Source organism: Emydura macquarii, unplaced genomic scaffold (assembly GCF_026122565.2).
Source record: "Emydura macquarii macquarii isolate MOO-44397 ecotype Brisbane River unplaced genomic scaffold, CSIRO-AGI_Emac_v2 contig_1014, whole genome shotgun sequence".
In the NCBI taxonomy this organism is placed as follows: domain Eukaryota; kingdom Metazoa; phylum Chordata; order Testudines; family Chelidae; genus Emydura; species Emydura macquarii.
In genome coordinates this window covers 45976-58681 of record NW_027131151.1, presented here as the reverse complement: position 1 = coordinate 58681, position 12706 = coordinate 45976, and the positions used below count along the sequence as shown (strand labels likewise).

General features: G+C 42.2%; 1 protein-coding gene across 2 annotated transcripts in view; it reads right to left on the bottom strand.

Annotated features, from left to right (window-relative positions):
* ALPK1 (alpha kinase 1) overlaps positions 1 to 11839 on the bottom strand; it is a 41942-nt gene extending 30103 nt beyond the window's left edge. For both annotated transcript variants that reach the window (XM_067544661.1, XM_067544662.1), the window contains exons 1-2: positions 11719 to 11839; positions 6369 to 6523 (exon numbers count right to left, since the gene is read on the bottom strand). In XM_067544661.1, the coding sequence (XP_067400762.1) occupies positions 6369 to 6523; positions 11719 to 11839 (276 nt within the window). The remainder of the gene's footprint in view (positions 1 to 6368; positions 6524 to 11718) is intronic.
* Positions 11840 to 12706: the final 867 nt, after the last annotated feature.

Here is a 12706-nt window from a genome sequence, read left to right as displayed (position 1 = left end):
TTCTACAATCTTTCTAGGCAATTAATTCCAGTGCCTAACTACCCTGGTGGTTAGGAAGTTTTTCATAATGTCCATCCTAAATCACCCTTGCTGCAATTTAAGTCCATTGCTTCTTGTCCTGTCCTCAGAGGTTAAGAAGAACAATTTTTCTCCCTCCTCCATGTAACAACCTTTTATGTATTTGAAAACTGTTATCATATTTTTGTTGCTCTTCTCTGGACTTTCTCCAATTTGTCTGAATCTTTCCTAAAATGTGGCACCCAGAACTGGATAGAATACTCCAGTTGAAGCCTAATCAGCACAGAGTAGAGTGGAAGACTTTACTTCTTGTGTCTTGCTTACAACATTCCTGCTAATATGTCCCAGAATGATGTTTGCTTTTTTCTGCAACAGTGTTACAGTGTTGACTCATATTTAGCATGTCATCTGCTAGGACCCCCAGCTCCCTTTCCGCAGTACTCCTTCCTAGGCAGTCATTTCCCATTTTGTATGTGTGCTATTGATTGTTCCTTCCTAAGTGGAGTGCTTTGCATTTGTACTTCTTGAATTTCATCCTGTTTACTTCGGACCATTTCTCCAGTTTGTTGAGATCATTCTGAATTTTAATCCTATCCTCCAAAGCAACCCCTCCCAGGTTGGCATCATCCACGATCTTTAGAAGCGTACTCTCTATGCCATCATCTAAATCATTGATGAAGATATTTAACAGAACCGGACCCAACTGATCCCTGCAGGACCCTATGCGATATGCCTTTCCAACTTGACTGTGAGCCACTGATAACTACTCTCCGGGAACGGTTTTCTAACCAGTTATGCACCCACCTTATTGTACAAATAATTAATATAATAGGACACAAACCTGCTCCCATTAACCTCATGGGAGATTTTTGCCATTTACTTCAGTCGGAGCTGGATATGGCCCTAACTCAGGAAATCACTAAATCACATGAGAGACTCACAATATGACTGCTCATGTGCATAAAGTTGTCCCACAATGAAACTACTTACATACATGTGTGTGTGGGCATGTTGCCCTCTATAGGCTGGTAGCAGAACATAGCTATAAACTATCAAAATATCCCTAACAGAGATCGTTCAGAGAGCTAAGGTAAATAAGTGACAGAAACCTCAGATTTCCTCAAGTCAGGAGTCCAGCCCTAGCCCTACAGGTGTGTGTGGTTTTATAATGGAGAGGGCACGTCTGATTGTCCAGATTTAAGGCTGCAATCATGCTCTGACAAGGGAAAGCAAAACCAGCCTTATAACTAGAACAAAATTCCTAATGCTTCCAAATGTTTGGGGTTTGGAAACATTATGGTCTCACTGACAACTGCAACATTTTTTGGCTTTAGATACAAATAGAGGGCTCCATCCTGCAATCTCTACTCAGCTCAAATTCCCACTTAATGTGGATATTGGCTGAAAAAGGCCTGCAGTATCAGGCCCACTGTAGCTAGCTGGGAGATATGCTCATTTTTAGCTGACCGCTCTTTAAAAAAACGTATTTCTCGGTTTTAAAAAAGTGAGAAACACTTTGTTGAGCCAGTTAAATTGAGATGATCATTTGAATATGCCTATGAATTTTTATCAGAAGACATTTCTAAGAGATGCAGAAGAGATTCCCATTGAATTTGGCCTACAGTAAATAGGACTAAAAACAAAAGTCTGGGGGAGGGGAAATAATCTCTTTTAGTCATTTCAGAAAAATAATAATTTCAAAACAAACACTAAGCAGAGCACTTTAAAAGGATGATGTAAACCATCTCACCTTGACATGCCAGACAAAGTATCTGCACCTCCTGCAGATGTAGCAGCCAGCAACTGATATACCAGTTTTTAAAAGGAGAGAATAAGCCAAATGCTTAGTACCAAATTCCAATACACTTACTCCCTTTGAGTAGTGCCAAGAAATCAATTAATTACTCACCAAGTAAGTCATTACTCAACATGAATAAGGGTATCAAAATCTGGCACTTCATCATAGCAACAATGCTCTACGGTAATAAAACGCCTTTCCTTTAAGATCTCAAAGCACTTTACAAACCTTAGTTCATTAAATTTAAGAGCTTATTCTAATAATTTAGAATAAATGGAGATGAAAATTGTTAAAGGTTTTCCTGAACAATGTCTACAAAGGCTTGTTTTTCTTTCAGAGAATTTAATTATCTCTTTGCCCTCCGCATTAAAAAAAAAAGTTGTTCAGACTTTTATCTTTCCTCATCAAATTGTAAACATTCCTTTTCAGCCTCATTTTCCCCCCAGCCTTTGATTCAAAGAGCTGAAGGAGCGCTTGCTCTCCCTTGAAATTTTATTTAAAATAAAAAAAGGGGGGAGGGCGGAGAAGGGAAAAAATCCCTTTTCCTGACTAATACTAATAATACAGGTCAAAATGTCAGTCGATCTACAATTAAATGGAAAACAAAAAAGGTTTTCCCTTTTTTCCCACAGTACAATAGCACTGGAATATAAATTACCGATGAAAATGAAATAATACTTCAAAGCACACGGGGAAGGGCAGCACAGTGTTTACAAAGTATATTCAACGGCACGATGAAACGATGAAGAAGACGGTAACCCATGGATTTCAGGGGGTATTGGTGAATAGTTTAAAACTAGCATGCGGTAGGATTTTAGTTCCCTATAGTCTATGACCCCATGATATGCTTTGTTTAACAAGGGCAGCTGCAGTTATCAACAGATGTTTCGGCAATAAATAATTGGTATCATCTCAGAAAAGACTCATCTACCTGCGGAGCGGGCATAATGCTGAAAACACTGCTCCACTATTACAGCCACATTAATCTCCTATCTATCCAGGTTTCTCGGGGAGTTTACTGCAGGTGCTTATCCTGGGAGAGAGCAGACAAATGCTCCAAAGTTAGAAAGCTTTGTCAAGATTGTAAAGGAGGTCAGCCTCTGCCATAAATTTCTGTCGAGGGCCACACACACAAAAAAAAGAATGGGAGAAAAAAAAAGAAAACAGCAAAATAAGTTCAGAATTACAATAAAATCCCCCTTATCAGCAGATCGCATGAAATCAAACACTCCCCACTTATCAGTAACATGTAAGGTGTCCAACTCAAGCTTCCAATTTTTTTTCTTAAAGCTACTCATGCTGACGTATCGGAAAAAAGAATCAAAGTTCCTGGATCCAAAACTTGCTGTCCTTACTCAGGCAGGATGCCCAGTGATGTATACAAGAGCAGGGATGGAATCCTGGCTTCAGTGAAGACAACAGGAGTTTTGCCATTGCTGTGAGTGGGCTAGAATTTCTCCCCAGGTCTCTTGGGCCTCACTCCCCTTTCACTCATACCAGTGTAGCTCTGCTGACTACTCCTGATGTACCTACCTCCCTGTAAGTGAGAGGAAAACTGGAGTCCCCTCATCTTTAGTTTTAAACTCTGTTTTTAAACAGGGATCATCAACTTATATATCACACTTGACTTAAAAAAACCCACAACACTTAATATTTCTATAATTAGAAAATGTTGGAGAAAGCCTTCCTCTTTTTTTTCTTTAAAATCAAGTTTGTTTAGCTTCCAGGATAGGGTCCTTAGGCACCCGATATTGATTGTTTCAGGCTCAATCTGACAATCCTTTATTGGGTGAGTAGCTTCATTTAAATCAAAAGGAATTTCTTGAATGACACAGAAACACATTTTTGCAGGATTAGGTCCCAGAGGTTTCTGTTGTGGAGTTTCTTCCCAAAATTGAGGGCCCACTCCTGCATGACCTCACTCAGGTGACTAGTCATTACTCTGGGCTATCAGCCCCATTGAACTGAATGAGTTCTGGTTTTCTTTTTTTTTTTAAAGATCAGGTTTTAAAAAACATTATATAAACATGTATTTCAGGATTTTATTTTAAATGTCTATGCAAAGTTTTCTGGGAGGATTTAAACGTTCTCCTCTGTTGCTGAGAACCTGAACACAACAGCATCACACTACTGCAAGACCCCCGGAACGTTTAAGGGTCTAGTAAACAAAATGAAAAGTGACTAATGTATTATTATTATTTATTATTGGTATTACCATCACGACTTGGAGCCCCAGTCATGGATCAGGACCCCATTGTGCTAGGCACAGATGGAACAAAGGCAGTCCCTGCCCCAAAGGCATCAATTGCAAAGATAGGTAATTATCATAAAAGAAGTAAAATCATTTAGATTATTTTTGTTGTTCTGTTTAAAGGAACAAGTCGTTCCATATAGGCATACTCCTGCCTATTTATATAATCAGTCCTGGCAAAGGGAACGCTATGAAAGTCCTTTTCAGTTCTGCAAACACTTTTTCTTCAATATTTCAGATACTTTCTTCCCAGTAGCATTACAGCAAAATATCTGTACACATTGGAGATGTCATGGCTTACACCCACTGTACCTTGCCTAGAGCCTTTCTGGATATGTCTACACTACAGCTCAACACCTGTGGCTGGCCCCTGCCAGTTGACTTGGGCTTGGGCAGAGGGGCTGTTTAATTAGGGTGTAGCCCTTCAGGCTCTGGCTGCAGACCAAGCTCTGGGTCCTAGAGCCTGGGCTCCAGCACGAGCCCAAACATCTACCCCACAATTAAACAGCTCCTCTGCCTGAGCCCAGCAAGCCCGAGTCAGCTGGCACAGGCCAGCCGTGGGTTTTTAACTGCAGCGTATACTTACCCACGGGGAGGCTAACCTCCTGCATCGGTCCACCAGGACTCGCTTCCCCACTGCATGCTGTGTTGTGATTCAGGCCATTTCCCTCCCCCACACCACCACTATCAGGCACAGTGAGAGAGAGTCTCTTAACACTCAACATAAAGACTCTCACTGGGTTGGCCAGCTGGGGATGGGGGTGAACATCGTCTTAGATCTCAAGTTCAAGTCTAAGTCTCAGCTGGCCCAAAGCCCAGAAATCTAAACATAGGGCCTGACTTTGCTCCACACTGATATCAATGGAAGAACTCCTATTCATTTCAATGGGAGCAGGACTGGGGTCTTAGTTTCTATCCATCCACCTTTCATTACACCTAGCCCATCTGAAGATTAGGAACTCCATGGAGAGTGATGGCAACAAAGCCACTATCTCCAGGATATGTATACATTAAAATTGCAACAAGACTGATTCTAAGTTGTTCATACCAGCTGGAACCCGTCTCATCTGGGGAATGCAATGAGGGAAATGATGGAGTCCCATCTCTAGTCTACGTGTGATTGGCTCTTTTCTGATAGCTGCTTCCTGATATCAGTAAATTACAGTGAGGTATGGAGTCATCTGTCTAGCAGTAAATATATTCAACTAGGGCATAGTTTCTCAACCTGTGGTACGGTACCCCTGGGGGTAAGCGAGACACAGGCAGGGGGTACCCAGGGAAAAAGAGTGAAGGGAAGGTGGGGGGCAGCTGCCGACTTCTGGGGAAGCCGGGCGGCAGCCCCCCACTTCCCGCCCAGTCACAGCTGGGAGGCGGGCGGTAGCTGCCAGCTTCTGGGGGAGGCGGGCAGCAGCCGCCCGCTTCCCGCCCAGTCCCAGCTCCCAGCTAGGAAGTGAGCAGCACCCCTCAGCCTCTGGGGGAGGCAGGCAGCAGCCCCCCACTTCCTGCCAGGTCCCGGGTCCCAGCTCCCAGGTGGCAGCCTCCTGAGTCTCGTGAGCTGGGCTTGCAGCTGGGTGGCAGCCACCTGTGCTCCGGCTCCAAGCCGAAAGACAGCCTCCAGCGCCCCGATTTGAAGACAGACAGCAGCTGCCTGCTCACATCCCCGGGTCCCAGCCGACGCGGAAGCCTCCTCTGCCCCGGCTTGGATTGGGTGGCAGTCTACCTGCAACTTGCCCAGGTGGCAGCCCCTCTCCCTAGCTCACAGCCCAGTGCCCAGAAAACTTGTCAATATCACTGCTCTAGCTGAGCAGTGAAATTGACAACTAAGACAGCCCCAGATCTTACCAGTTACCCTCTTTTCCTGTCTCTCTCACCCTCCTTCCCTGTCTCTTTCTCACCCCTTCCTCCTCTCAAATCTATGGCAAAAAAGTTGGCACGGTGCTTTATATTCCCCAGCATTGGCATGCCGCTCAAAGCCTCCTAGCTTTGGCCAACATCACCACTAGCCCAGGTACATACTTGAGTTGTGCACTCCTGGTATAAAGGTGGTAACCCTACCCACACTAGATCTGACATCTGTCATATCACAGCCTTATATACTCAGCCCTTCTTCCACCATATGGCTCACATTAGTCTGTAAATATAAAATCCCATGGAAAATTGAGTGTTGGGGTACTTATTAAAATTTTCAGAAGTTAGGGGGTACTTGCTACTTAAAAGGTTGAGAAACACTGGACTAGGGCACTATAGACTCAAACTTTCCATTTGTAGGTTTTAAAAGAACAGGTGTGTTGAACTTCATACCAGTAACTCATGCAGCCTTGCACAGATCATATCTTGCAGGTTTGTTTTGTCTTCTGGGCCTATGGCTTGTTTGTATTGCCACTTCTCTGGCACGAAGGGCCACTTCATTTCCTTTGCCTCTTCAATAAGGGTCCTTAGATCATCAGGGAGCGAAGCTGAAAAGGTCAAAGTGCAGGTAAGGAAATTGCAGACGATTCAGCCGCTGGTGTTATGATGTAGCACCTAACCTGCAAAAAGCATTCCCTTGCCTGCACCTCTTCTCAGTCACTACAAGCTGTTGGTTCTTGCCACAAGAGTAATAATGAGAGGCTGCATCTCATCAGTTCTTTGCTATGCCCTGCAGGTAAATTAGGGCTGTCAGCCATTAAAAAGGTTTTTAGCAGGAAGTAAAACACTTTGGTGGCTGTTTGTGCGTGAAGAACTAGAGAAAGACGCAAAGGAAACATTTTCCCCAAAGTGAGAACAGAGTTTTTGGCTGAAATAATTAATCCAACAACATGGTAAACCTATCCCCTTTGCTAAGTGCTGTATAAGGAGTCTGCTGCTTCTAATAAAATAAAAAGAATTATGAACATTAGGCTTGGAAAGTTTGCTAAATAATTCCTCAATGCCCACATTTACCATAAAAGTCATTGGCAATGAATTATTCAACTTGTGGCAGTAGAAATAATTGTGGATTACATCCCCCACCCCAGTGCCACACTAAGAGGAGTAGTAAAACACACTTGTGTAGGAAAAATAAGACGAAACTATTCAGTCCATTTGAATGGCTGATGCATGGCACAGGGAATTAATTCTCTACATATGCCCTGTATTTACCAATTGAAACTGCATCACCCATACAGAAAATCCATGGACCAGATCCTCATCTGTTATAAAGTAGGGTAGCTCCTTTGAAGTCCATGGAGCTACATAGATTTACACTAGCTGAGGAACTGGCAACATGTGCCTGTACTATTATGCTTCATTTTCAGTTCAGGAGAGAAGCACTAATACTCCATGACATACAGAGTAGAATTTCCAGAAGTGCTCTGCTTAGATTAACTCTGCTTCTGCTGGAGCCAATGGACCACTGACTTCAACAGAAGCAAAATTAGGCCAATTTTACATTTCCCACTGGCAGTGCCTTTCATATGAGGATCTCTAAGTCCTATGGAAAATGGGTATTTTTATCGTTGTACAAATGGGAAATCTGAGGCGTACGGAGATCAAAGGCCTGATTTTAGAGGTGCAGAGCAGCCACCACTATCATTGACTTCAAGTGGTATGTTGGGTGCTTGGCCCCTCAGTGATTTCCAAAGGTCATGCAGTGAGTCAGTGGCAGAGTTAGTAATAGCATAGACTAGGCATGGAATCCAGAATTCATGACTCACAGACTTCTGTGCTAACTACCAGAATTTGCTGACTTCCAGTGCTAATAAAAGTGGATTAACCAGGGATTATTGACCAGCTGGTGTTAATGGGGATCATCAACTGCATATCTAGCCCCCTCTGCTCCCTAATTGACAGGAAAAGTCCTTTTCTGAGATCATCATTGCTTAATGAGATAATGAGCTAAATGTACATCTACATTGCTACAAAATCATGATATCTTAGATATCCTAATACAAAATTGAAAACTTACTGAAGTCCATTACTGGCAGTGTGATCAATTGGACTGTGGAATAGTTTTCTTTGGAAAAGAATGGAAGCCCTGACATTCAGGGCCAAATTTTCAAAAGTTGCCTTTGAAATTAGACCCATATTCTTGCACATATTTTCCCACTTGAGTGACATTACACTGCAGTTTTATGTTGCTACCACCCCAAAAGCAGCCAGGATTCTCCAGTGTTCTGAAGCACTATCCGGCCCGACTGTATTTTATTCCCATTGCTGCACAGCATGGTGGAGAGCAAAAGAATGGAAAGGTGGCTAAATGGACTGGATAGAAGGGATGACAACTATGTACAATGCTCGCCTCTTCCTAGTGCCAGTAGCCAACTCCATGACAACTATGATACCACATAAACAGGACAGGTGAACTTGGCTGACCTCAAAAGAGGACAGAACTAAGGTCCTGCCTTTCTCTGTAGAATGGCCTTAATAAATGAAGAGGGAGTTTCCTCTGGCTGCCCCCCGCCGCCCAATGGAGTATGGTGGAGCCTGCTTGGAGACATGGATTTCCAGGTGCTACTGCTCTGGTGCCCTACCATGGAGTCCCATGTGACTGACAACTCCAGTGGAGAAGCTTTACGTCTCCCAGGTTCCCCCCACAGCAGCAACAGCAGAAGAAGAAAGAGGGCGGGCAGGCGGGCAGGCAGGCAAGCAATACGTGCAGAGATGCCACAGTCAACTTTTCTTCTAGAGTGCACCTTTGAACTTTGACTGAGCCATCTGCAGGTAATGGACTTAACAGTTGTTGATACTGACTTGCTGTACTGCACTGTATCTCTGGCTTGCAGCTTCCTAACCCTGCCTGTTTTCACCCTTCCCTGTCCTCCATCCCTGCCACTCCCTCCCTCCCTTCTTCCTCATCTCTCACCTCCCGATACAAAAAGCACACTGAATTAAATATATGTATATATGACTGTAACAGCATCAGGCATTATAAAACTAGTAAATAATGTGGTTTGGGACACTGGTAGGCAGGCTCTCTAAGTGCATAACTGTATTGCTGTTACCCTCAGCCTCCTATTGTTTGTTTGCCATAAGCATTTGATCTAAATTAAGCCCTGATCCTGCAGGCAGACTCTGCTCCCATTTGGATTCTGTAAAAACCAAGGATAGAATATGTCCAAATTCTTTCTTAGTATCTTAAAATAACATCCATATGTCCTCATTGCTGTGTTGGCTAAAAAGGAATTTGGGGCAAAATTTTCTAAAGCACCTAAGTCACTTAGGAACTTTAGTCTCATTTTCTAAAATGACTTGAGCACTGAGGCCCAGATCCTCAAAGGTATTCAGGTGCCTTACTCCCACTGAAAGTCAACGAGTCTTAGGTTGTCTTTGGGAGCAGATATTCATAAGTGTTTGTAATGTGCCTAGTACAATGGTGCTCCCAGTCCTGACTGGAATCTCTGGAGGTTAATGCAATAAATAGAATTATTGTATTGAGTTGCATTGTGACAACATCTAGGGGAACCACAAAATATCTCAGTGGGCAAGAATAAATAATGTTGCACTCTTCAGACAAAATCCAAGCCCCAGAATAATGGATTTTATTGCTTGGCTGTGTTGTCACTGTAAATGATGTAAATTCACTGTTAATTAACAGGGCTGAAGGAGGAGATGAAATTATACTGAATCTGATTTGAAGGATTTATAAACAAAGAAACTTATAGCCATTCCATCTCCCTAAAGTAAAGTATGATAAGGATTCTTTTTTCTCCATTTATTTGTGTTTGTTTTTCAGTTCTTCTTATTTATTTCTCCATTTATTTGTGTTTGGTTTTCAGTTTGGTTCGAAAACCAGTTTGACAAAGACATTTGTTTTGTTCTGGGGGAGGGGAGAGAAGAAAAACCCTCAGTGTTTGTGTTCAGAGAATTCCCTTGGCTCAAACTGCTGCCATAAGTGACCCTGTGCTAATGCCATTCTGTTGGAAGCACATGTGGGCTTGATGAATCAGTTATATCACAGTCTGATTGTTACCGCTGTTTAAAAGCCACCTGCCAAAGGAAAGGGGATCTGCAGTCTGAGAGCATCCAGCCAACCTGTACTCTATGCCCTCAAGTGGAATACACACACACAGAGCAACTATGATTAGTTATTAATATCATCACTGCCTCATTGCAAGAGGATTTTTTTCTTTCAGCCAGCTTATGGCAGCAGTTCCTAAGAAAAGCCTAAGCCTCACTTTAGTCTCTGATCACTCACTTCCTGAAGCAGTTTACCTGAAGGACCATGTCTAATTTAGTAACTATCAGGGCACTGATTTACCTTATCTGGAACTAAACTGATTATTTCTCATGCTCTGTGGCATTTAAGGGGAGAAAAGAAGAGGAGAAGGATGAAGAAGAAAGCACTACCTGATTAGGAGTTCAAGAGCCCATTCTAAAGAGTGATAAAGCTTAAAGGAATTTGTGATGAGAAAACAAAGTATCCTTTGTTAAAAAAGAAAAATCTTTCAGTATCTATAACAGAAACCTCTCCACTACCATCAAACACAACCATGCTCAGAAACAAACTGAGGTGCTTGATAGCCAGCTGACCTCCCAGTAAGAGCATAGGTTTGCATGTGTGTTCCAAGCAGAACAGAATAGAAACGAGTCAAGAATGAACTAAATAATGTTATGATTGATTGATTCATTCATGCAAAGTGGGGAGGATGCACTGAGCACATACAGTACTAACTACTGCCAACTAGTGAACTAGCTGGCGAGAGTCATGTGTTCTCTCTCTGATTAAAAAAATGTTTTTGGTGCTTTTTAAAAATCTCAGATTCAGCTATTAATATTTTCCTTTGTATTCACTGCATGAGTAATTTTATTTTTCTGTGTGGCAAAAAAGAATACGTATACTCCCCAGCTCGTGATAGAAAGAAAGAAAGATGTTCATAAAACAAATTCAGTAAAGAAAACTCAAAAGATTTCTTCATGTGCAAAATAAAAGACAAGATAGTATAAGGTTGGGTAGCCCCTTGGAAAGCTTATTACAGAGAGAATAGAACTAACAGTAACATTCTGCATGTTTTCATGTCTAATGCAAATTTAAATTTCACTAGAATTGAGATAATTAAAAAGCCAGAACACCAACCATCACACAAATGCTGAAATAAATGCTAGCTTCTCCATAGGACAGGAAACGTAAAACACTTCCACCCTAGCACTCATTTTGTATGCATTTCTTCCAAATATTAAATGGCAGAGGTTATTCTTTCAATATGGATATTGCAAATGTTTTTCTTGGAACACCACTTGTAGAAGTGTTGCCTGTTTTACAAGAAAGAGATTCAAATGGAGAGATTTTGTTTAAGGAGAAACTGTCAAACACATCAGCAACAGACACAAATTCCTAGTGAAAGGAAAGTAAATAAATGCCAGCATTCAGAAGTTGCATTTTTTTTAATAACTGAAATGTATGTGCATCAGCAAACTTTTGGGCATTGTTCTTTCCAAACTAAACTGTTCCTCATAGGCTCATGTTTACTGAAGCCTAAAATTGGAACTGACAGCAATTCACTGCAACAAAGTGGGCTTCTTTCCCTGCTTGCCTGGAGTGAACATCCCATTTGTGCCCCAGCAATCCAGTCATCTCCTGACACTCATCTGCCGGGAGAAGAAAAATAGGATGGGGATGGGGAGGTGTCACTGTGGCATGGAAGTTCACAGCAATGTGCTGGTTTGTTCCTGGTACCTCTTGTTGAGACCTCACCTTCGCACTGCTGGTACTCTCTCTTGTCTTCCTCGGATGCGTCAGACAACTTGGATGAGAGCACATCCAGCGCTTGCTTGCACTCCTGCAGCAGTGTAGCCACCACTTTTTGATTATTCATGATGCCTGCTCCCACTCTGCTGCGAAATGGCGTCCCTGGGTGAGCAATGATCAATTACCTAGGAGAAGACACAAATTCTAAATGAAAAGGATCCCTTCAAGGCTGAGGTACCTGGTGAACAAAAGAGAGGGAAGATGATTAACTAAAGCATCATCAATTATCTGTGAGACTCAAGCAGGGAGAGATAATAGGGGAAATACATGACAGCCTCGGAAGACTTTATTAGAGGAGTGTGTGAAATAACTGCAGGGTCTCTGTGACAAACTGTGCAAGGCAAACATCTCTGAGGTAGCAGAGAGAAAGGGTTTGCTTTTCAATGGAGCCGTGAAAATCACAAGCAGTGAAATGACTAGCCTGGGTGCACTGAATCCCTTTTCACTTAGGAGACTCACGCAGTCAAGTGCTTTTAGTTTGAACTGAATTGTAGACCTTTTAACACAGAATTACAGTGAAGCTCCACATTTTCAAACACTATTGGGTGACATGGCATATGCTTACTGGAGCCTGCAGAGAAGAGTTAGGTTGTATATTTTTTACTCATAGGCATCATAGTATGCATCTCTCTCTTATGCATCCCCCCCAACTTCTCTAATCAATATAACACACTGCTAATCCCTAATACAATATTCTTTCTAAATAATATCTTGAAAGGAATCTGTCCCAATATTCAAGATTTCAGAACCTAAAGCTAGAGATACTAGTGTTTGCTTCAACTGCTATCAACACAGTATGATGTAGACAATCTATACACACACACAAAATAAAATCTAGTATGAAATCACAGAAGACTACAGAATTAGTTCAGCTACAACAACTACCTTATAACATAGACGGAGAATGATTTGGTTTTTATATTATAGAAGGGAC